The sequence below is a fragment of the Haemaphysalis longicornis genome, unplaced genomic scaffold (assembly GCF_048455015.1).
Source record: "Haemaphysalis longicornis isolate Haplotype H1 unplaced genomic scaffold, Haemaphysalis longicornis Haplotype H1 scaffold_10, whole genome shotgun sequence".
In the NCBI taxonomy this organism is placed as follows: Eukaryota; Metazoa; Arthropoda; class Arachnida; order Ixodida; family Ixodidae; genus Haemaphysalis; species Haemaphysalis longicornis.
This window is the reverse complement of record NW_027526204.1, coordinates 124,089,490-124,114,875: the sequence shown is the minus strand read 5'-3', so window position 1 is coordinate 124,114,875 and position 25,386 is coordinate 124,089,490. Positions and strand designations below refer to the sequence as shown.

The 25,386-nt window shown below is 44.7% G+C and overlaps 1 protein-coding gene and 1 non-coding gene across 2 annotated transcripts; one reads left to right on the top strand and one right to left on the bottom strand.

The window, feature by feature from the left end:
- The first annotated feature begins 232 nt into the window (after positions 1 to 232).
- On the top strand, positions 233 to 21,037 carry LOC144159235 (cyclic GMP-AMP synthase-like receptor). Its single transcript, XM_077690603.1, has 9 exons — positions 233 to 368; positions 2,717 to 2,879; positions 4,736 to 4,918; positions 5,412 to 5,517; positions 11,355 to 11,576; positions 13,559 to 13,717; positions 16,584 to 16,733; positions 17,983 to 18,111; positions 19,274 to 21,037. The coding sequence occupies exons 3-9, from the start codon at positions 4,749 to 4,751 to the stop codon at positions 19,508 to 19,510; spliced, it is 1,173 nt and encodes a 390-aa protein (XP_077546729.1). The 5' UTR covers positions 233 to 368; positions 2,717 to 2,879; positions 4,736 to 4,748; the 3' UTR covers positions 19,511 to 21,037.
- Positions 21,038 to 24,212: 3,175 nt separating this feature from the next.
- LOC144160186 (U11 spliceosomal RNA) lies at positions 24,213 to 24,330 on the bottom strand. The gene has a single exon (XR_013320372.1). It is a non-coding gene; the product is annotated as a U11 spliceosomal RNA (small nuclear RNA).
- Between the last annotated feature and the right edge of the window lie 1,056 nt (positions 24,331 to 25,386).

Below are 25,386 nucleotides of genomic sequence, written 5' to 3'. Positions count from 1 at the left end.
TTGGTCGTTTTGTATGACGTCACTTACCACACGTGACATTTAGGAAATTTTTGTTTGCCTTTTTTACATTCATGCTTTTTATACGTTCAGTTAGTATATTAAAATATATAAAATAGCCAAAATAGTGCACTTTTGGCACTTTTAGTTTATTATAATGAGGTTTGAAGCTCCCGCGTGTCGCTGACGCGCCGAACCGTCTCATGTTGGAGGCGCTGCTTTGTTTGTGACGTCACGACCTTGACTTGTTGAGCATCCCGTGGCGGGAGGGGCGGGAGGCGAGCCTGGCCGAGCAGCCGTGTCTTCTGCTACAGTGAACTTTTTCGGCGCGGATCCCACGCTGCGAAGACAACAGAGTGCATCGCTTGTAGGTAAGGAACAGAGGAATCGGGCGTGAAGTGGGTAGCCCTCTGCGCTAAAAGGTGCCCCTATTCCACACGTTCAATGAAAGGGAGTCGTTACGTCCAGGCATTACTTTGTATTGCAGTATAACGTACGCCCAAACCTAAACTTTAGCAGGAGGCCATGCTTTAGCATTGACTATAGTCATTGCTAAAGTTTATGTTTGGACGTTGCTGCAATCATCACTGAAGTTACGTTCTGACGTAGCCATTAAGAGTTGCGTCAGATCGCCTTTAATTATGTAGATACCTGTAATTCTCTTTACTGTATGACGTACTGCATGCAAAGGTGGGTGCAAATTCCGGGGTTCAGCTGACTTAGCTGACGTAACGAGTTCCATGCTTACTGGAAATAAAATTTGCGTTTCAAGGACGGGACGACAGAAGAGCTGCGCAAATTTTATTTCCAGTATGTCAGACCATAACTAGCCCGTCAGAACGCTTTAATGAACTCCGTGCTTAGGCGTGGGACGTTTTGGCATCCTCTCAAGAGCCTTTGCAAATGGTGGCGTGTGGTTTAATCATTCTTTCCTCCATGGGTTTAATCCTATGCATGATTATAAAGACTGGGCGTGATTGATCAGCAGCCTTGTGAAGACTTTGCTGGAAAAGTTTTCTGACAGCTCCACACAGAGAGATTCGCAGTTTTGTCAGTTCATCAATTAAAACAAAAAGCTATAGTGGTAATTATTCCCAGGTGCGTGGTTGAACCGATAGCGCGCCACACTTACTTAGGAAACGTTAGTATATATCTTCTGAGGGGGAGGAGGAAATGTGACAGAGGCACCTAGCTAGGCTTAAAATCTGTAAAGATCTGTACATGTAACATATCTAGAAAGTCAATTTGTACGTTTCTCCGTGGTACCATATTTAGTACAATACAAAAAAAGTTTCTGTGTACATTTATTCTATTTTTATGTATATAGGCTGCTGATCGCCTTTCACGATTCACAGTTTGTGATGTCAAAAACTGTAATGCAGGAAAGTGTATGCCTATTTTCACGCCTTTGGCATATGCATGATCTCCACTCACAGCTGTGAGTGGCACGTCTCTATAATCGACTGATATGTAGGCGTATTCAATGCCCATTCAACATTCTTGCTCAAACTGTCAACAGACACAATTCCTCTTGTACTTTGATGTTATTGCCTAGGCTTGCACTACATGTAACTTGTATTTACCTTTTACCTTGACCAGAACAGCTGAAACCCTCTTGCTAGAGCTTTCTCCCTTGTTCCTTATATATATAATCTTTTTCTGAGTCAAAGATACATAACCTCAAACTCTTTCCCTTTCTAGCTGATACCACAGAATATGCCTGTAATACAACACCTTGAAGGAGCCATGGAGAAAAATTACGCTTTGTTCAATCTTAAAGAACTAGCCTTCGTCAACTCACTCAGCTCCCTTCCGGCCTCGAAAGACGTCCTTTTAGCCCCCCCAAAAAAGAACACAAGAAACATTGAAAAGTTTAAAGTTTTGCGATGATGTAATAAGGGCAGGAGTGCCGTTCTGTGGGCCAGTGCTAAAACTACGTGTGTTGACTGCACATGTATTCAAGTGATATACGATCCAACAAAACTAGAGGCATGATTGTGAACATCTTTTCAACAGAACTCTGTCCGGTTTGGTAAAACTTCAGAAAGAGGCAAACACACCAACCGAGGGTGTTTATCAAAAGTTCTCCCAACATTTCAGGGCTTACTCGGCTCCTGCATCAGGGGGTGACAGTGTTTGATTACAAGTATCAGTTTTAGCTGCTGCTTGTAATCAGCAGAGAGGACTCACTACAATGCCTAGTCGTGTTTCTTCGCAGTGGCTTAGCTCGGTAGTGGCCAATCACACAAACAAGGTTCTGTGACGTCATAAAGAAAACGCTGGCAAGTGGCTGGAGAGTCGACGCTGCTTCATACGTTTTCCTTAATACTTCAATTATAAGTTTGGGATAAAAATGCTGTCATTGTCATTGGTTGGGAGGCTTAGCACAAAAAAGACGAGGAAGATGTCAGACGAGACAGTCGCTACTAACAAATGACAACTGTTTCGTCTGCCACCGTCCTCATCTTTTTTGCGCTAAGCCTCCCAATCAGTATGTACCAACTAGCCCTAGCCCAACAGAATGTTCTATTGTTATTGGGACAAGGCAGCTCTTTAATGAACCAAGCTTGTATTTTGTTTTCGTGCCCTTTAAAGATGTCTCCTCCGCTTCTAACTTCGCCTGCCCCACTGAATGCCTTCAAACTCCTCAAACTGCACAGCTAACTCTCCCTTGCTCAACAGAGTTCCAGTGGTAATTGTTGCCATGTTCAAATTCCAGGGGTGGCCTGCCCGAACCCAGAGATCCTTAGCACCCTCTGCTGTATCGCCAACTGCCGCCGTGGTCACATGCCCGACTGCTGCAGCGATCAACTGCTGCAAGTTCTTCATTTTGTTGGGCGGCTGTGGCCGAATACGATACCAGGGTGGCCAGATCCTGACTGGTGAGTGGGTGTTTGTGGCCTGTGCTAGTATATTTGCACCAATCCGGTGCAACCTTACCAGTATTTGAAATGTTGCTTTCTATATTGTACTCAGCAGTTCACCAAACCTTGGTCACACTATCTTTCCTCAGTTTCCTCACTGGGTGTTGCTCGTACTTTCACCTGACAGATAAAAATAGGCCAAAACACACAAAAAAGAACACAATGCACCAGGCCATATTTTCCAGAAAAAGCGGAACTTTGCAGCCGGCATCACAGTTAAACTAACCAGGTACACATTTTGATCAACTACGACTTCTCACTCCCTACAACTGGGGGTGAAAGCGAGAACACACATGCCTCGACATTTTGGAGCACGTTAAAGATCCCCGGGTCGTAAAAATTAATCCGGAGCCCACTACTACAGCAAGCCTTGTAGATATTGTATCTTCAGTGTGTTATACCTCGAAATCCACTCCCTGCAACGAGTAGACTGTAAAATTGAATAAATGGCCGTCAGAATAAGAAACTACATTAGGACGCCAAATCCCCCAGGGAATTAGGCCGTATTTTTGCAGGGAAAAAGGTTTCTCACTGCCAGAATCACAAGTATTTTGATACTGTGTTGTCAACATTGACGTCGGTAAGTGAAACATGAGCGATCTGTTGACACTAAGTTGATAGACCTCTTTGGCTGTGACACCCTATTAACACAAACCCCATAATTGTCAAATTTTTGAAGCGACAGTTAGTTGATATACTTTTATAGTACAAACAGGCAACAAACCAGAATAGCAAGTTCATCCATCAGATAGTTGGATATTTAATTACCAGAGGTTAATATTCATGTTACAGAAAAACTGTATGGGCGGCATCATACCACCATGCAGTGATCATGTTCATTCTCTTCACTGCCCTCTCTTTTGTGATGAAAATTAGCCATGCACCATGCATATTCCGTACGGTGATGTTCCTGCACATCGGGCGGGGATTTATACACACACCCCCAACTCCCTCCCCCCCCCAGCACCCCCCAAAAAGATTACACTACCCGAGCACCCTGCCCATGGATTTCTACACACCCTCCCACGAGGATTTCGACACCCCCCAAAATCAAAATTCTGGATAAACCCCTGATCTCGGGTGATCACAGAGACGACAATGAGAATGACTTCTTGTTCAAGAATGCCTGTTTTATGCCTTGCAACCAAGGGCCCATCAAGACAAAGTTTCACGCTTGTATAATACGAGAAGGAAATTTGTCGCTGCAATTGCGCGCATTCGTGTGCGCTGCTATGGAAGCTAGCAACGTTCCTTGCTTATTTGGCCTGGCTAGCCACATGGCTTTTTATGCTCTTGAAGCCAAAACTAACAAAAAGGGTGACATTTGTTTTAATTCCCGACAAATTTTTTGTAGCTGCATTTGTCTAAAAATTGAACCACTAAGTATGCACTTTTGCAGCCACGGGCAACTTTTTAGCCTATCTATGAGCCATGTCAAGGACAAGTGGTACAGTCTCTTACCCTGTGAACAACAGAATGCTTGCTGGAGCTCGGCTCGTCGATGTAGACGCTGGCGCCAGATATCCTTCTAGTATATATTTGTATAGAACTCTATGACATCAAGAGTTCTGCGATGGAGCTTACGTAGAAAGTGATGAATCAGGTTTGGCAGGCCTTTGATGTCCAGAGGGACTCTTGGCCCTGGGGTCTGTTAACACATCCACTGCAGTCTGACAATTTGTGATGCAGCAGCAGATTAGGCACATATGCAAAACCTTCTGGTGTCCAGAACTCGTTAGCTGTTCAGTGCTAGCCTATTCGGTTTTCCGAACTGCCGCCCACGTCGCAACTTACCTTTTTTTTGTCCCCACCAGTTGGCGCTGAGTCATGGCTGCTGACAAGAGGAAGGCACTGTCTTACCTAAACCAGGTGCACGTGACCTTGTCCAAGGATGACGAAACGACTAAGAGGAACAGGGCAGTTGTCGACGATGTTCTGGAAGTACTGATAAAGCACATGAAAGAGCAAGACCCCCTCTTCTCCAAGGCATTCAAAAGGTAACGTAGGAACTGACATAGCCACAGCTTTCCATGTAGCCTGCCACTCGCTTCTTAAGAATGGACACTGAAGCCCAAATAAATTTTTGCTCTAATACTGAAGAGTCAGTCTTCTCATAGCTTTTTATTGTTTTTGTTTGTTTACAAACAATGCTTCACCTGTTTGGGAATACCTAAATGGTTGGAGCCACGGCGGATGTCGTTGACAAATCATACTGTGAAAAAAAAGTTCCATGTGTCTGGCTTCTTTGTTGCGTTTTTAAAGAACTGCAGCTGTCGTGGGTGGTGTGTCCGTATTCACGTACAGCGCATGTAGTTTACTGCTACGGACGGAACTTATTTTCACACATGCCCTAGTCTTCCTACAAGCTGTTGTTTGAACCTAAAAATGAATTTCAATGGCCACCATTGTGGTTCAAATAAAATTGGCTGGCTACTTGTTTTTTTATTATTCAGAAGGAAATGTTTGGCCTTGTTTGATTTTGATCTGCAGGATTACGTATACAGGCAGCTCCTTCGAAGGCCTTCGAATACGAGAGGCTGATGAGTTCGACGTCAACCTCATCATAAGTCTGCCCATTCGAAATGACGAGTTTAAGGTGGGCACCTTTTCCACGTCTTAATATGTTGCAGTTAACAGTGCAAGCATGTGACATGTTGTCCTTGTAGAAAATACGAAAATGTCTGGAACGGTGCCTCCTCAATCTTAAATGTATACTTTACATAGCTTGTTGTCTGACTTTGTGTAAAGTTTTAAGATACTCTTGAAGTGCCGCCTGGAATAATAAGGAAAACGCAAATATAAGACTGCATGCCGCTTCAGTAGGGTCATTCTGAAAGCCAGTACTGATACAAATTGTTTCTTGGGATGCAGGGTGAAGCAAGCAAGTTTGGTAATCAGCTCACCAAAGCGTGCTTTTGTAGGCATTGGTGTTTATTTGCCACAGTCATTTTTTTTTTATGGAGTGGTCTGAGGTGTGCGGTTCAGTCTACAACTCAACTGTGTGGGCAAAAATTTCTCCTGCCCTAGTTGCTCTGGCCACTTCCTTACCAGTAAACATATCATGCTTGTGCCGGGAGCTCTGGTAACCAATTAAGTTACGGCCGTGCGACGGCCAGATGCAAGGGAATGTAAAATGATGCGCAAGAAATTGCTTGAAAGTTGTGGCCATGGGCTGCATTTGCAAACAAAAGGGGCAGTGCATACCTGCCACCTCTCCCAATTTACCCGAGTCCTGATGTTTAATGCTCTATTAGGTGAACAAGGTTTCTGTGGGCATGCCCATATGATGTGTTGTAGGGTGGCTTTGTCTGCACACCACTTGCATATGTTGGAATACGTATCTGGGTAATATCGGTTGTAGAGAACAGGGTTAGGGAAGGTGTTTGACTGTATTCGTCTCCACGCAACCGACTGCCATCTGTTAAGGGAAGAGTGTGGTGCAGGGTACTTGAGGCGACTCAACCTGTAGTGGTGCGTAATCTCCCTGTACGTGGCCAGCCTGTCTCTGCTACCCGTGAACGTAGGCCCGATGTCTCCGTCGAGGTCAGCCTGGTTGCCGAAATCTCGGGCTGCCTCATGAGCCAGTTCATTCCCCGGCAGGGACGAGTGCGCTGGTGTTCATACAAGGTGAACATGCCTGCATCTGTCGCCAATAAACGTAGAAAGAATTTTGGCCGCTGGCCGGGATATTCGTCCCGCCAGGAAGTTTCTTATTGCCATCTTGGAATCAGACACAATAATTTTGGCTGGCCGCCTTGCTCAGCTCTCACCCCGACATACAACAACTACTGGTCCAGCTGGCGGAAGATGCCGCTAGGGCCCACGGGCTCATGGCCGCCATCTAACGGGGAAGGCTAGGTGACTTCCTCCCTGTCACCCCCTTCCTTCTACCAGTTTGGGCTCAAATAAAGTCCCCCCTCTCTCTCTTTCTCTCTCTCTCTCTCTCTCCCGATTTACCCGGGAGACTCCCGATTTCTTACCTATTCTCCCGATTGTACGGGAACAGCCTCAAATCTCCCGATAAACAGCCCCAACCCCCGTATCGAAAAAAAAAAAAAAAAAAAAAAAAAAAAGGAACTGCGTTATGCAGCACAGCCACAATGCGATTACCATCACGAGCTGGGTCAGAAGTTGAAGTTTGGAGAAATCAGGAACCCAGACGGAAAGCTCAGATTTGGCAGAGTGGCGAAGCTGATGCTTGATGTGCTAGTAATACCGCATAGCAACGCACAATGCGAGCGCATTTTCAGCTCAGTAAAGCAGACTCGGACTGAGATCGGGGCTTCAATGTCCAACTCTGTCTGCAAAACCTGCTGCCTGTGAAAGATCACCAGTCCGGTCCATGCTACGAGAAAACTTACTCGGCTGCATTCTTGAAGAAAGCGAAGTCTGCCACTGTCGCGTCACTGCAAAATAAGTAGGTTAAATTGCTGCACATTAGCTATTGCCCTCCTCCTCCCACTTGTAAATAAATCCCTTTTGTGAATAAATTTGATTTGCCTGGTATGCACGGCATCAGTGTGTCCATGAGACCTAGTTAAAAACGAAAGATGAATTTTCTATGTAGACTGGACATCGCATGTGCTGCATTAAAAAAAATGCCCCGCCCCCTTCCCCTGCTGTTGAGCCTCCTGATTGTCGAAGTCCCCAGGTTGGCAGGTATGGCAGTGCCATTGTGAGTTAAAAGGTACTGGAAGCACCATGCCCAATTGCAATGAAAATGTGCTGAAAGTGCCCCATGCTTGTGCATTTGCACGAATGTTTATACACTCTAGTCCACTTATAACAATATCCAAGTGCCAAGGAAATCCCATCGTTATAACCGATAATTGTTATAAGCGGGTTGCGAAAAAAAAAGACAAAGCAGAGATCAAAACATTTTATTCGCATGCCAGCAAGGTCGTACTAATTTGTGGAAAAGAAGCCACAGTCGGTAACCTTTGTTTGCAGCGTGTGAAGCTAGCGCAAATCTTTTTCAAGAGTGTCTATAGGTGCTTCACCTAGCTGAGGGAAATGTCCTTGGCGGAAACAAAGTCCTCGAGAGACTGTGTCACGCATTTGGCCTCCTAAGAAGACACTACCTAAGTAAGGTGCGCAACCGCGTCATTAGAGTCGTCGCTGTTGCACTTCTGGTGCACAATATAACCGGATTCAATCGTTATATCCGATATCGTGGCACTGGAGCATTGTAATAAGCAGTTTATTTTACCATAGAAAGAATATAAAAGTTGACGGTGCCATAGCTGTTCATCGTTATATCCGATATATTGCTATAAACGGTATCATTATTAGTGGACTTGACTGTATGCGGATATGCTTTAAAGCAGTAGTGCCTACAAAATTGAAAAAGTAGCGTTATCTGCGTAAGTATCAGCAGTCATGTGCTGTGTGACATCAACCTTTATGTCCTTAACAAAGATCCACCCATTGGCTTTTATTTTTGTTCGAAGGGATTGCTGGCAGGGCTTGTTAGTGTTGCGGCCACTGTTCTCTAGAGGGCAATGTGCTTATGCAGACAAGGTTGTGTTCACTTTCACACTGTTTTGATTAGTGAAAGGTTAGTGTGAGGGGGCTTTTGATTACGAAAGCATTAAAGGAAAGACACTAATCTTGAAAACCGAAAATTCGGCAGTAATCAATTTTCTTCAATTTTTTTTAATCTACCAGTGCCAAAGAAGGTACTTGCAAGCTATCGCAGTTGTACCTTATATATCTGCCTTGCTTTTTCTCAAGTGTCTTTTTTAATTCAAAGCAGACACTTGCCCTTAATATCGTTTGACATGGGATAACTTTTGCTGCCTTTTAAGTATGCTTGAAGACTGGATAGTGCCGTAAAGTAACCAAACTAAAACATTTGTTTTTGCACGTACCCGCCGCGGTGGCTCAGTGGCTAAGGCGTTGCGCTGCTGAGCACGAGGTCGCGGGTTCGATTCCCGGCCGCGGCGGCCGCTTTTCTGATGGAGGCGAAAAGCAAAAACGCCCGTGTGTACGAGATTTCGGCGCACGTTAAAGATCCCCAGGTGGTCAAAATTAATCCGGAGCCCTCCACTACGGCGCGCCTCATCGCCTGCGTTGCGTCGGCGCGTTAAACCCTACAGTCAATGTTTTTGCACGTGAGAATTGTTTTCTAGTTCTCAATCTGATCTTTGACACGCCTGTAGCATTTGCACTGACAAAGCCTTTTACTCCCCTGGTTTTTAAAGGTACAAGTAAGTGGTAAACTTGGTCTAGTTATCTTACCAGATTCAGGTATGTAAAGCGTAGGCTATGGTGTGGGTTCTTTTGGCTGATCAACACACAATCGTTTATAATTGAAGACGATAGTCTTTCTTGGGCTACTTAAATGCAGAAATTTTGGTCTGTCCGTCTGTCTGTGACTCGATTCAGCCTCCTGGCCAAAGTGAAAGGGAAACAGTGCAACAGTCTTATATACCCACAGCCAAACCTAAACGTCCAAGTATGGTGTTAATGTTCATACTTGTCAACATTGTTGAATAAGAACAAGACATTACGCAAATATAAGGCAGAAGGTCAATACATGAGTGATACTTGCAATGCTCTTTATTAAAAAAATTCATGGATGCTTGGTTTTTGCGATAAAAAATAAAATACTACATCAACTGCAGAAAACCGTCACCTGCTGTTGCCCGCGCTACTTGGCGCGTTTAAAAAAAATCACACGGTAGCAGCAACGAAAGGTTTCACTAGATAGGTTAGGTTCCACTAGATAGGATATTGGAGTACGGCAACGTGGTTCTGTGAACGTTGTAGTAGGGGGCCTCGATTTACGCGTGTCTCCGCAGTATGGCAGCGCTGGCGTCGAGGCACCTGGCCTGGAGCAGTGGAGCACGGTAAATTTAAATTTACTTGAGCAACCTCCTAGCGTGTTATCTCGGGAGTAACGAGACAGGAGAGGAACAGCATGAGAGGTGAGCGGGAAAGAGAAGGGAGGCATTTACTTGCCAGGGGCGCCTGCCGACTATCGTCTTTCGTTGGCATTTGCAATGAAAGGAGCAGATCCGCGGCCAATTTTTTAAATGAGAAAAGTGCGTTCGAAAGCGTTCTGTTCCTTGCTGCATTTCCCCTACCATGTGACGCTGGCGTCAGCAATGGTGGCACACTGGAAAATCAGCAGAGCTAAATTCAGCCGATTCCTAGAATGTTTAGCCCACATGTTCTGTGCATCAACAAACGAAAAGTCAATTTTAACCTTTACATTTGCAAAAATCATCATTCTGATTGTTGGAAAATAGTGGAAAGAGGTTGCAAACATTGCTAACGGCAGCTTGCGTGCTCGTCACAAACATTGTGTGGTGTTCTCTATTCTGCTGCCCTTACAGGTAAACCAAGGCACCAGACCTCCGCTACATGACTAAATTGCCACAGTATAGTCACAAATAAGGCTTTGATTAATTCACATCAATGTCCCTATTAAAGGCACTGTAACCTATTCCAGTATTGGCTATTAGGGACACTCTTTGTGTCGACTGTCCAAACTATGGCAGAAAGCAGTAGCATGAAATGTTGCATAGTTTCCAAGTCTACCTAGATCATATAGGCCTTGTTTCACTTACTATTCTCCGCACCTTTTGATTTCCTGCACACGTATCTGGGTATCTGGAATGGCATTTTTCCTTTGTCATGGTCAGTAAAGTAGAATTGAAACTGACAGTCAGTTAACTAGAACTGAAGTTGATGGTCAGTAAACTAGAATTAAATCTGATGACCAATAAACTATAGGGTTGAAGCTGACTGTCAGGAAACTAGAACTGAAACTGATGGTCACTAGATTAGAATTGAAACCGAAGGTCAGTAAACAATAACTGAAGCTGATGGTCAGTAAACCAGAATTTAACTTTATGGTCAGTAAATTAGAGCTGAATAATCGTAAACTAGAACTGAAGCTGACGGTTAGTAGCGCAACCGAGGCTCTTGGTCAGCAGACCAGAACTGAAACTGCAGGTCAGTATAAACTTGAACTAAAACTGATGGTCAGTAAACTAGAATTGAATCTGACAGTCAATAGACTAGAACTGAATCCGAGAAACTGTAGACAAGAATTTAAACTAGTGGTCAGTGGATTAGAACTGAAATTGATGGTCTGTAAACTATAGAATTGAATCTGGTGGTCAGTAAATTAGAACTGAATCTGATGATCATAAACTAGAACTGAAGCTGACTGTTTGTATATAAGCTAAGAAGAACTAAGAAGAACTAAGAAGCTGATGGCCCGTAAACTAGAGTTGAATCTGACAGTCATTAAATTAGGACTGCTACTGATGGTCAGTAAAGGGATCACTGATGGTCTGTAAACAAGGACTGAAACTAACGGTCAGTAAACTAGAATCAATATTAATGTCAATGAACTTAGAATTGAAACTGGATGCTGTTGAGCAACACGAGTGTGTGGACGGTTGCGGGGGTGACTTGCAGCTGGCTGCCGTGCTGCCTGGCTTCGTCAGCTACACACTGACCGGGAGTGGCCGGAACAGTCTCCGATGCCGGGAAGGTCAGCCGGTGCTCCAGCGACTTGACAAGCTGTTCGACAAGAGCGGCAAGCTTCTGGCCCAGAATTTCCGAACGTGGTTCCAGTCGGTCGTCGACCAGGCACTTCAGAGCTACAAATCTAGCAACGACAAGTCTAGCAGTTTCAAGGTGAGTGCCTCTCATCCGGCTCCCAGTGTTTTCGTTCGTTAACCAGTACTGGCGCAGCTTATCCGAGACTCAGTGTTTGCCCGTGAGGGATTGGGACAATTCGTTTCTTTCACGAATGAAACCCTGAGCGCAGTTATTGCTTGATTGCATCGCCGCGTTGCGTAGAAGAATGCATTGAACTGGTGATTGTTATTCCCAATAGGAGACCCGCCGCAGTGGCTCAGTGGCTAAGGCATTTTGCTGCTGAGCATGAGGATGCAGGTTCGATTCCTGGCCGTGGTGGCCGCTTTTCTGATGGAGGCAAAAAGCAAAAACACCCATGTGTGTGAGATTTCGGCGCACATTAAAGATCCCCAGGTGGTCAAAATTAATCCGGAGCCCTCCACTACGCCACGCCTCATCGCCTGTGTTGCATCGGCGCGTTAAAACCCACAATTAATCAATATTCCCAATAGGACGTACATCTGGCAATGCTTCAGTATAGACGTAAATGCATGGGCTCGGGCCTGCAATGCGAGGTCTTTCAAAAAGCATGCCACTTCTCTTTTGGCCACTCCCCCCTTACCGAATTCCTCCAGGTTTTCCACAGTGTTTGTGCACCTGACTGGCCCCACTACCACCATCCAAGGGCGACCGCTGCATTTGGGCTATCATGCACCCTTGTATTGCTGACAGCTGTTCCATTCGTGGAAAGATGACCCAGGGGGAGCCACTGTGCAAGGGTAGTCACCCTGTCAAAGATGGCCACTGGCTCTCCCATAGGTGAAAATGGTTTTTATTTGTTTTCTGAATGAGTAGGGGCACGCTATCCATGCTCCATCCCGTGTTAAACAGACTACACTACAAAATGCGGCCTTCATGTAAAGTACGTGTGAGCACGAATGGGGGAGCGGATTACACGGGGGAAAAAAAATGCAAAAGGACACGAATTTATTGCACACACGTTATACGTGAACCATTTCATTATTACTGTCCTCCCCGTCACAGGCAAACGTGACACTTTATCTGTTGTTGTTTCCTTCGATAACAGCTCCTTTTTAAAGTTATTAGTTCAAAGAAAAAGAAAAGCTGCTATTGCAGCAAATTGTGTAGCCAGCTTATTTTTTTTGTGTGTGTTGTAATCTTCCTGTGTGCCTACAGTTCATTCTCATGGTGTCTTTCAAACTTTCCTTCAAACTGTCAGGTCTAACATCTTTTGAAAGCTCAAGAACTGCATACAAGTATTGGTATATGTACCACAGAAATAAAGCTTTGAAAAATGCCAGCCTTGGTTATTTAACAAGATTTTTTAAAAATAAGAAACAAAATTTAGAAGAGATTCCCCCCCCCCCCCCTTCATCTTCCCCCTCAGATGACAATTTTGGAAATGCAGAACGCTGGGATGCAACTACTTTTAGGTTCACAGTGAGAGTGCCACTCCATTAAGGACGTTTTTTTTATAACATTATTACTGTAAAACAATATCAGTCTACATAAAGGGCACAGAATAGGGCACATTTTAATAAGAAGCTGCCTTAACCTGCCTTAGTCAACCAGACCTTTCTATCAATTGTTTGTTTTCTTGACATTCAATGAAATTTAGTGAGGTGTTATTCCACACACTCCACACAGCTGGGCACTGAACTAGGTAGGTAAGCACTGAATGTTGAATCAGGAGTCAAAGAGATAATCAAATGAACAAAGAAAAATGGGGTATCCTGTAGTCTTTTGATGGATGACCACAAATGAAGATTGCTTGAAACGTGGGCTTAATGTGTGGCTTGGTTTATACGTTTTTGTTGCGGTACCATAGCTTCTTTGCAGCTCCCATGCATGGCATTGTAAGCGGTGTACGCTGCATCTAACGTGTTTTTTTTTTCTTTCCAAGTTTGTGTCGTGATAGCGCTCACACATGCACACGTGAAAATTAGAAGATGGGATGACTACCACTAAAGGCATTTCGTTCCTGATATTTGTAACGTTTTGCGCCACGCTTTGTGTAGGTGCGGCCCAGCCAGTCAGGTCCAGCCAAGACGCTGTACGTCTTCTTGGACAACGGAAAACGGATCGACATCGACCTAGTTCCAGTCCTGGAGTTTAACTACAACCTCCTCCCAGCAAACTTTCCTCGTTACAAGTGGATTAAAAAGTACTGCGAAGAGGTGTGTCACCATTCTGCTTCCATTGTGAGCTTGTCATACTGTGGCCGTTTCAACTCCGAGCTAGGTGGAACGTTTCTGCTGACGCGTCATGTAACAAAAGAAACAATTAAGAACCGCACAGGTGATGTGCCCTTTATGGTTGTCATTTGCATGCATTACCATTGCTGCTGAAGTCTATAACAGGAAGAGTTTGGAGCCATTTGAGAATTAAAAGTGTGTACGAGACAGTAGGTGCAGTAAAGGTGAATGCGGCTGTTTTGCTTGAGAAGGAGCATCAAAGTGCTTACTTCCAGGAGTTGCAAACCTAGCTTAAGATTTCTTTTCAAGAGCAGAGTTCCATAATATTGAAAACTGATAGCATTGTATGGGACATTGTTAATTGATCGGAATGCATCCACTCCTTAACGAATGCCACTAGACTGAAAAGTTTCACTACTTTCCATATATTCCTTTATAGGAAGGAAGTACCGCAAACTGAGCTGGCTAACATTGTATAGGCCACACTTCTGTTTTATGCATATGTGGGACAGGGCAAGTCTCTAATGCAGGGAACAGCTAGGGTGTATTTTAGGGGCCAAGCCCTGCAGGGGCTCAGGCTTTCGGCGTCTCATGTCGTCGTTGTAGCATCATGTCATCACAGTACTAAAACACCGGGACACTCATTTTCCAATGTGTCGGGCTAGAACGTAACACGTACGAAAAGAACACTCCGGGAAACTTGTTTTCCTCGCACTAGAACGTTTCATGTCCGTGTGAAACACGCGTTCTAAAAGAACACACCGGGACACTCATTTTTTAATGCCTAGGGCTAGAATGTTTCATGCGTCACAGACGCGAGACTTAAAGCAAAACTGTAAACCTCTACTCCCAACAGTTTCACCTGCTTGGGCAAAAACGCCAAGGCGTCAAGAATTACACCTACCGTAAAGTTCCGATAGAACGCCTTCCCCCGAAACATTGCCCACCCCCTTTAGGGGTGAAATATTCAACTTATTAAAACACCCCAAAGAACACCCACCCCCTGAAATCAGTGGCTTTAGTGCCGATGAGCGAACAAAATAAACGCGAATCATCTATTCGTGTGTTGATGCGGGTACATATTTGTCCTTTCTGCACTTGACCCAAAAGTTCGCCCATCTTGTATTTTTTATTGATACCTCCGCAGTTTTGGTTGCCGATGCCGTCACTTCTTTGAAGTTTTTCGCACCTGACCCGAAAGTTCGCCATCCCCTATTTGTCACTTGAAATTACCGTAATTTTGGGTGAGCGTTCTTTCGGAACTTCGTGGTATGCGCTGCATGCTTCGCCCCTCCTCAAGTTTCATGTTGCGGTTTCATCTCCATGGGCAAAAATGCCAGGGTGCCAAGAATACACTTATACACTGCATACTTCACCCCTCCACAGGTTTCACGTTAGTGCAGATGGCCCGGGATTTTTCGATGTACCTTCGAGTTGCATAACTGATAGAAATCTTCAAAGAACTTGAGATCTAAAGGGCAGATTTCAAATTACCCACCTAATTTTTTTGCGGAGATTTTTGGGATGCGAAAGGGCGGTCACAAGAGGGAAGTCGATGCATTGGCCTGTTCTTGGAGGCGAGCAGAGCGATCTAACAAGATTCAAAATTGGTGCTTCAGGCAGTAGTTTATACCAAAGATAACTTGGCAAGAGTGTGCATCGCTTGTTTAATGCTGCATTCATGCATTTGTATTATTTGGCTTTCGTATTATTGTAGGGCTTAAATTTGGTAATATCAGCCCAACCAAATCCTGAACCCTTCTCAGCCAACGGGCAGCAAGGGTTGCCACATTCTGTGGTGGGACTGGAGACAATGAGCCCCGATACATATTACGCTGTTAGCACTGTCATGTCTTGCTGTTGTATGCGGTTCACTAGTACACTGCTTCGGAGGTTTCAGGGTATACGCCAAACTCCAACCTTGGTAACTGATGGGACGGGAACAAGGTGTCGCAAAGACTTCACAGGAACTCCCTCCTGATGTGTCACTACTACTTGCGGCACGTAGACGTACATGTTACATATATATCAGTGCAAAAAATCCACCAAAAAAGCTGCATCTGCAGTCAGAAGTTGCACCCAGACCTAGCGCTATTACAGAAGGTGCTACAGGTGCAAGCCTAGCCAGAGACAAAGAGCTCTGTTGCGTGCTAGCTGCAACTAGCGTTAGATAGCATTTGGTGAGAAAAGCTGCACCCACTGCAGCACAAAGGCCTCTCCCATTAATCTCCAATTATGCCGGTTCTGTCCTAACTGCGACCAATTTATCCCCGCAAACTCCTTGATCTCATCTGCCCATCTAACTTTCTGCTGACTTTTGCCACGCTTGCCTTCCATAGAGATCCACTCTGTTACCCTTAATGACCAACGGTTATCTTGCCTTTGCATTACATTACCCGCCCACGTCCATTTCTTCTTCTTAATTCCTACTATGTATTATGGCCTCAACACGCGTTTGTTCCCTGACCCACTCTGCTCTCTTCTTGTCCCTTAATGTTACAACTATCATCGTCCGTTCCATTGCTCGCTGAGTCGTCCTCAATTCATGTTGAACCCTCTTAATGAGCCTCCAAGTTTCTTTCCCATAGGTTAGTACTGGTAAGATGCAGCTGTTATACACTTTCCTCTTCAGGGACCTATGAGTGAAAGAAAAAAGTGAAAAAAGAAGGAAGGAGGAGCGTACTGCGTGTGCATGTCATCTGTAAGTGCAAGCTTACAACAATGCTTTCATCCCTTTTATTATTGAACATGATCTACGGTTGGTGTCAGGCAGAACTGTGTCCCTAAATTAAACACCGGACTGCACCGTCCGTTCACTGACAAAAGGAAATATTGTTCGTGACGGCAGATCGACAAAAGATGGGTCATGGTTCCAAAGACCCCTAAGGACAAAAAGAACTCGGGGATGGTGCATGCGTGGAGGATTCACTTCCCGGACATTGAGAAGAAGCTGATAAAGGACTTTGGCTGCGTGAAGCCCATCACTCGGCTCGTGAAGGTACGTGTTGTACTTGGCCGGCCAAAGCGCCTTACTAATGTCTTTTATTTTCATTTGGGGGGTATTGTTTCTGCTTTCCTTGATAAACATTTGCAACATTGCAGCAAGAGCTTTGCTTCCAGTAACTCTGCACGGAAGTATGTTGCCTAGCAACACTTGCTGACGGTTTCAAATTTTTTAAAATAAGCTGAAAATGTTTTTTATTTTATTATTTTTTGTCAGGAAATATAAATTGAAAAATTCAGAAACCTCGGTGTGCGTACCCTGCTGTGCAGAAGCTTACCCGTCTAAACAGATACTGGGTTGCCTGAAATTTTCCTATTAGAAATGAGAAAGGGAGCAAAATGGATGGATGGAATAAACTTTATTCAGGACGAGCTTTAGTTGCTGATGTTAGGGGCACCTGCTGTGTGGGTGTCTTCTTTAGCCTTCTTTAAAGAGCAAAATCAAAATTTAAAATCATGGAGTTCCACAAGAGTAATGCAGGTGCAGTTTAGGCCAGTAGTGCAAGATATCACATTTTTCTGCTTTGCACATAGAGTTAATGCTTCGCATGGTTCAAATGACATGATTGGCTCGTTGGCGTGTTAGTATTTCAAATTAAGGCTTTGCAGCGTTATTTACATGCGCGGCCTCGTCACAAATTTGAAGCGTGATTCAATGAGAGATGCGACATAACTTAATTAAACTCCATCTTCATTAAAGGTACATTCAAAGCTGAGTAAGTTCTTGCCTTGCCCGCCGCGGTGGATCAGTGGTTTTGTGCTGTTGAGCCCATTAAGGTTGTGGGTTCGATTCCCGCCTGCAGCGGCCGCTTTTCTGATGGAGGCGAAAAGCAAAAACGCCCCTTTGTTTGAGATTTCGGCGCATATTAAAGATCGCCAGGTGGTCAAAATTAATCTGGAGCTCTTGTGAATCACTACGGCACGCCTCATCGTCTGTGTAGCGTTAAGCCTCATAATCGATCATAATCAATCAAGTTCCTGCCTTAACTGAATGACCACACCTTTTGTAGCCCTCGTGGCTTTTGTATGACAACAAGTGGGGCTTTTCTTATTTTATGAATCCTTAATCTAAGCATTAAAACTGTGCATTTGCCCCCTTAGCCAGAGCGTGGCACTGATGTGAAGGCGTGCGGCTATGCACTAGTCTGGCGCACTTTTCGCGCCCTGGAATCTGACAGTGGCTGGCCTCCGGAAGCAGCAGCCGGCACAATTCATCCCCGACGTTTCTCGGGCCTTGTCTGCAGGCCCTGAGGGATGCCTACGAGTGGCCGCTGTCTTCTTACGCCATCAAGACGGTCGTGGTGCGACACCGACTGAGCAAGCCCAACAAGTCGGACTGGGAGAATGAGCACCAGTGGACTCTGCTGCTGGAGGTGGGCGGCCATTGCGAGGAGCCATTTGAGGAATGCAATTTCCGGAGATCTGTATTCTTTCTTTATAAATAGAAAAACACAAGTGCGCACTGATTGAAGTTATAACGTTGATAAAAAGAGTATTTGAAGTGTAATTTTACCTTTTCTGTCCAGCACGATCACAAAACAAGTACAGTAAACTCTCCTTACATGAGCCACTCAAGGGGCACGGGAAACATGCTCTTGCAACCAGGATCTCTTGCAACAGGCTCTCATAACTAAAAACTCAAAAAGTGCTGAGAAGTTGCGTTAGATTGTCAAAGTGGATTTAAACACATCGACAAGAAGATTGCTGGGGATGGCTTAAAGAAGTCATTCATGGTAGTTTGTTTTTAGTGGCTACAGATTGCATTATCTTCCTCCCAAACTTGTGCAGTTATAGTATTCACTTTGCAAGCCTTTCTGTTGCTCACAGTGCCTGTGAAGTGCCTTTAAATGTTCCTAAAGACTCTATTGGTGGCATTTTCTGCCTTGCAATGCTCTTGTCGTCTTGCTCCTCTGGTTCATCCTGTAGGGTACATGCACCATTTACGTCTGCAAGGCTCATATTGTCTGTAAACCCTTCGGAGGACATGAGGACCATATCGGCAGAGAGAAACTCCTCAAAAGATTCTGGAACCAGTGTGGTTTCTTCTATGCAGGCTAAAAAGCAGTTTTCCACAAAGTCTTCCATATAAGGCCCCTCTTTGTGGACAGCTGGGAGAGCCACGATAAAAGTCTTCCCCGCTTTTATCGTGGCTCTTCTAAATACGTAGTAAATTTAAAAAAAAATTTAAATGTTAAAAAATTGCCGTTACTAACCGAGCATCTCTTTTAACCGTTGCTCTTGTTCGCGATGTTACAAACATGGCAAGCATAAGAACACCGACCAAATCATTTTCAAAGGTCTCTTAAAACGAAGTGTCTCTTTAGCGAGATTTGACTAAGATGTCCAACACAGGTAGGCAAACCACCCAGTGTCAAATTTTTTTTTTCTGTAATGTCGGTGGATCCTTCGAGAATGAAGCCAGTTGATTGATGTGTTTCACGTATCAAGATGCGAGAAATAATTTCAAAACGTCAATGTACATGTGTGATTTTCTTCACATGCAATAAGCCCGTGTTCTTCCACGCTGTCTTGCAGGTTTTAGAGAGGCTGCACGAAGAGCTGCTTAGTAACAAGGGCATCTCCTATCTCTTCGATGAAAAGATGAACCTTGTTCACGACCTAAAGCCAGTCACAAGAGAGAACATCGCGGGATGCCTGAAGAAACAAGTCTTGAACAAGTTGTCCCAGAGTCCAGAAAACGCACTAGAGGTCTTTAAAATACAGGATAGTGCACTTATAGCGAACCCAGTTTTAACGAAATCCCGGCTATAGCGAATAAGTCTTAATTTTCCGTTAGCATTTGTATGGGGACCGGGCAGCTGGACGGGTGGCGCCACCTCTCAGCGTTCCTCTCGTTACTGGAATGGGCCGGCGCATTGGAGTGCACAGCATTACGTTGTTTTTGTTGTGTTTCCATCGGCACTTTTTATGTGGATATGACTGGTGAAGCAACGTCTGTACAGATGTGTTGTGGTGGTGGCTGTACTAAGAGCTACAAAAACTCCTAAGACACTTCTAAGATTGGGTATGCAAGTCTCATTGGTACGGGCAGTTCTGTCTTTTGCGGCCCTGCATGCGTGGCTCCACCCGCACCGAGTACGAATATTAGTACAGTAAAAGCTCGTTAATTTGAACTCGAAGGGGACCATAAATCTGTTTGAATTAAGTGGAGCTTGAATTACTGGTAGGGCGCTAGAATACACGGACGTCGCGCCACACTGCGTGTACAGAACACAAAAAGCCACCTCAAGGCTCGTTATCGCAAATTAGGCACTACTACACATTTGTGGCAGATGATTTCGTAAGTGATGTTCATGAAGCTCGCACAGTAAAAGAAATAATTTATTGGTCCGCTGCGGAAGCGAAAAAAGCTGTCGCCGCAGCGTAGTGCATGTGCTACGCTATTGTTTTTTTGTTGCTATTGTTTTGCATCTCTAGTTAATTTGGTTTAGTTCGAATTTGCCACACAGCATAATTCTCTGGACCGACTTCTTCTTCAAGGAGTGATGGAAACCAGGAGATACCAGTTTGAATTAATCGTTCCAGATACCGACGCGTTGGAATTATCGGGAGTTCTGACCCATTGAAATATACAGGGCTGCGCCGGAACCATGGCGTCAGTTCGAATTAACCAAGTTCGAATTAAGGAGCTTTTACTGTACTAGCGCTCATTTCCACCGGTTGAATTACAACGGTTTTCTTGCCAGCCTGAATGGCGGGATAGGCACTACGTACGAGTTTCGTGCAAACGTTGTGGCAGTTAACGAAAAACATATAACCAAATGAAACGAATATCACCTCATTTGGGTACTGATAGCAAAGTATGGCTACCACCGTCCATTGCAGGAAACTAAAAACACATAAAAATAAAGAAAACGTTTTCACAATGAATTAACGGAACTGAAAAGTTATGCCTAATTGTGCACCTTCATTCGTTTGTCCAGAAACAAAAAACAAAAAGAAACTGGGAATGAACTGACAAAATTACCAAGTCATTAACTCTACAAAGATGAAAATTAGAAGACGCTGTTTGGGTTGATGCGTTTAACGTCGCCAAGAATGCTCAGGGTCCATGAAATGGAGAAGCGGCACAAGAATTTTTACACATCGACAATCCTCAAAATAGCTGCTGCTTCTTTTTAATTCTTAGCGCTTCGCTTGAACCCGCAACTTGTGACAGTGGTTTCAAAGCAGCGCATGTGGCGCAGTTTCTCCCTTATCAAGTGTAGGCGCCAGAAGCATATGGTAAAACAGTACCGCAGCATTCGGATGTGGAAATAAAGGCAGATTTTTGACACCCTCCTGTCTTGTTCCTCGTTTAGCCATGCAGTAAGTTGCTTTAACGGCAGAGCAGTTGAAGCTTGAGCTTGGTCCGGTGATGTTTGCAAAAAAAAATACCAAAAAAACACCGCACGCATGGGAGCGTGCGCCTCGTGAAGAGCGCCCGGGGTTGTCCAGCTCGGCCTTCAAGAACACTCTGCTAAGTGTTTGTGGCGTGAAATCACGCTAGTGCAAACTGCGCTAATTTTTTTCTTTTTTTTTTTGGTAAGACCACGAACCAGCCAGCCAGCAACCAAGTCTTGTTTAGGGCATAAAGCTTTGCTTTTCCACGTGAAGCAAGAACGTTTTACTAGTCGTGCGGTATTTATTCTGTGAACGCATCGTAAGGAATGAATTTACGTAGCATTGTCGCTTGAGCCCTACTTTTTTTGTGTGTGTGTGTGGTAAATCTTAAAAGCACCCACCGACGTTGGCTTTCACTCGTGCACGACGCCGTTTCTTCAACTACTGTGAACGCTAGTGCTGCAGCGTGCTTCGATCGGCCGTCCACGGCAGTTTTGCTTGCCTGACCATTTAGCCGCAAAGTTCATCGATGCGCCAAAGTGCACAAAGAGAACAATACGGCATAAACAATTTGCTTTTTGTATTACAACGATTACACGAGGGAATGAACTTTCACGTCCAGCTCGATATTTTAGCTTGGCGCGTTGAGCGTCGTCTGTGGTTTGCACTTGCTAAATACGTGTGTGAATCATACGTGTGGCATGCCTCGTAAAGGTTGTAACCACTCGCTTCTCCCAACTGAAAAAGTCTTCACAGCTATTTAGGCTTTGCAAGCCGCACCGCGGCAGAACGGCGGAAAGCCATGCACAAGTTCGCCGTGCTGACTGTCACCGACATTCCAGTGACAAGTCATTGGCGGCGCTGTTCACTGAAGCGACGGTGGTGCCACACAACGGCCACCCTCTCCCTATACTTGCAATGCAATTTCAGTCCATTTTTAATTTAAACAAAAAGGGCCAACATGATATAACAAGTAAAATTCGCCCGAAATGGCCAAATTTTGCGCAAAATGGCTGTTAAAAGTTGAACGGAGCCAAAATGAACAAAGCAAAACAAAGCTGCTGACCCACAGCTTGCAAACTGCACCTCACACAAGCGGAGAAAAGCGTGTCAGTTGCCATTTTTGCGCTGTGGCGAAGTGGGATGCTTAACTGCAAGACACACTGCAAGCGTTGCTCCATGGGTCGCTCTGAGCAACGCTGCCAACCAATTAGTGTTGATTTCTGGGTCCAGTTCCGTAGTCACTGTTTGCTGCGCTCGCCGCTCTTACCACGTTCGTGTGCCTCTCGTCTCTTTGTTGCCGTAGTGCTCCCCTGCTGGACAATTATGTGGAGCGGTGGCACATCAAATGCAAACAGGAAAGTTTTAATATCTTTAAATATGAAACTCGCCAATCTTGACGAAGTCTGGCATAATGTTGAGAAGTCCGAGATTGGGTCATTAACCAGTGAGTGCCTGCTGCAGAGAAAATCTTATCGTTCCACTGAGGCCACACCCCCTATCGGGGTATGTACAAAATATTCGAAATTAAAGGAATACAGTTAAACCTGGATGTAACAAAGTTGACAAAAGTTTGCAAAAGTTGACAAAAGTTCGCAATTTTTCATTACATCCAGGTTTTCGTTAGATGCAGGTTTCGGGTTAAGGCTCGAGGAAATGAAGCAGAAACGAAGCCAAATGACAGAGAATTGTGAACTCTTCCTTAATTTTTTTTTATTTCGCAGCGAAAAACTGCGAGAGTTGTGCCTGCTGCTTTGGCACGAGCTTCGGCACTACGCGGCGCTCGACAGAAGCAAGGTCACTTTCTCCGTATTAACAAGCATCACTTAAGTTTCACTTCTGCCTTTTGACACTTTTTTGTGCCCTTACATGTTTCAACAACCACACTTACGCTGAAATTGTGCCTTTTTGCGCACTTGATGCTCTTTACCACATTCAACATTGTTGAGAGGGTGCGAGCAGGGATACTATACCAGGCGGCAACACTCTTCTTCCTCGCCAGCGGAGGCGGCAATTAAAATTGTGCCCTTTTCTTGAAAAGACACATTTTTTCAGTTTCTAGCAGCTGCACTCGATCATCACTGACAAACCGATACCACAGATGGAAGTGGAGACCCGTGACTACACGATGACAGGACTGCCTAGCACCTCAAAACTTAATTCTGCAACCGAAACCGAACACACTCGTGGAAACGCACGGTAGTTTTTGGTGCGGGAGAAAAAAAAAAAAAAGAAAAAGAAAACGTGAAGGGAAGTCACTCTTGCTAGCTGGTGTGGTGTCGCGCTACACAAGCAAAACCAGAAGTGGCAGCTGCGTTTAGGCCAATTTCGTGTTTAGGCCATTCCAGACGTTTTCATTGCTGCTGGTTCCTTATGGTAGTTCTAGTATTCGCTAAATTAGTTAATTTCTCAGGTCAATTTTGAATAAAAGTGAAAAAACAAACAAACTGATCAGCTCGTTGACTTCGTTAAATCGAGGTTAACCGCCGCGACGTTTCGTTACATAGAGGTCGTAAACACATGGGCTTCAGTGGAGGTGGCAATGGGGAATTGAAAAACTTCGTTAAATCCAGGAAATCGTAATGTAAAGGTCCGTTACATCTAGGTTTATCTGTAAAAGAATTGTCCGTGTATGCAGCGCACCTGCTCCCGCCGGGGCGTGCCGGAAAGAGACCGGGTGCGAAACCTCCTTTCCTTTGATTGTTCTTTTTTTTGCCACGGCCTTAGCTAGATAAAAACGGGGACGCTCTCGCGATAAAGGGGGGGGGGGAAGAGTCACAACAAATGGTGGTGTTGACAAGGTGGTGTGTCCTGGCAAGAGCTCACCACAAGACATGTACGACTGCAAGTTATTTAATATTGACGCTGTTTATACCTTTCATTTCTGCGCAAAAATGTTGTCTTTCTTTCTGGTCCTGGGGCGCAAGACACCAAACACAGCGACAAGCTTTTTCATTTTTGGTGGCAATTGCCGCTCTCCTGTTGGAAGTGGATGCCTGCAAAACATTGCTCTGCTTCTGCCCGACCTTTCACTGTATATGAAATTGAATGCTCGGACCACGCCGCTTAACTGGCTTAACCATTTTCATTAGCAGCCGCATACAGGAATTCTGACTTTGGATTGATTAGGAGAGACGCCGGTGCAAACGACAACCAACTGCCCCAGTTAAAAAAAATTATGCATTCAGAATCTCTTGATAGCGATTCTGCACGCCACATAAAGAGAGTTTATTATAAACGACATATTAGCGCGCAGCGACTAATGGTAACAGCGCTGCCCTAGAAAGCGAAAAAAAAATCAATCAGTTTCCAAGTACTCCGGGCAGTCAACACTTGGCACGACCAATGTCTATGGTGGTGAAACAAGCTACTCCGAAATTAATCCATAAAAAGTTCACACGTGTTCACAGAACGAGTTCAGAAACACGTTGAAAGTCAATACGGCGCAATAGTGATGCTCAGGATGTTGTTCCTGGCCACTATGAAACGCGTGGACCAGCATAACAGGAAGGCTTCTTTGCCTAGAGCTGCCAACTCATTTCCCAAGTGACTCGTAAGGATTGACTGCACATGCCACAGCAGTGGAAACATCGCCCGTTGCGGTCGGGCGCGAAGACGCGCGGCACCACGATTTCGCCACAATACAAAAGCCCCAGCACACATAAGGAAGTTCACCAAACGTCATTTGAACCTGGGGTCATTCTAAGTGTAAGACCAAACAACCTCGCCATAAAGAGAATTTATCCTAATCAGTTTCCAAGTACTCAGGGCAGTCAACACCGTCAACACTTTGCACGACAAATGTCTATGGTGGTGAAACAAGCTACTCCGAAATCAATCCATAAAATGCAAAACGCGATGCCAGGCAGTACCGCCAAATGCCCTTTTTTACCTTTCTGTAGTACGTTAAAAATTATAACAAAAGGTGGGTGTGTTTACGCAAGTGGTACAATATATTCTTAATAATGAGAACTGCATAATGTAAATTTGTTCTCATATGCAGGTATTTGTTCACCTTCCAAGTAGAAGTTTCATATAGTTGTTAGTTGAACGCTGAATATTTGATTACAGCTAGGAAGTCAAAAACTGTTCAATTTAGTGGCTGAATAAAAAGTATCGGGCCGAAGCTTGGCTTGACGTTTATTTGTGTATGTGTACTGTTGTGTCAAAAGCATGTTCACAAAAAATATTTTTGAACAAACTTAATGGGTTTCTGAACCAACGTTTTGAGAACTAAAAACACTTTCCCAGCCCTGAACTCAGTGGCTAGAATATGCCACTGTACTCTATCGTAACGTCGCCAT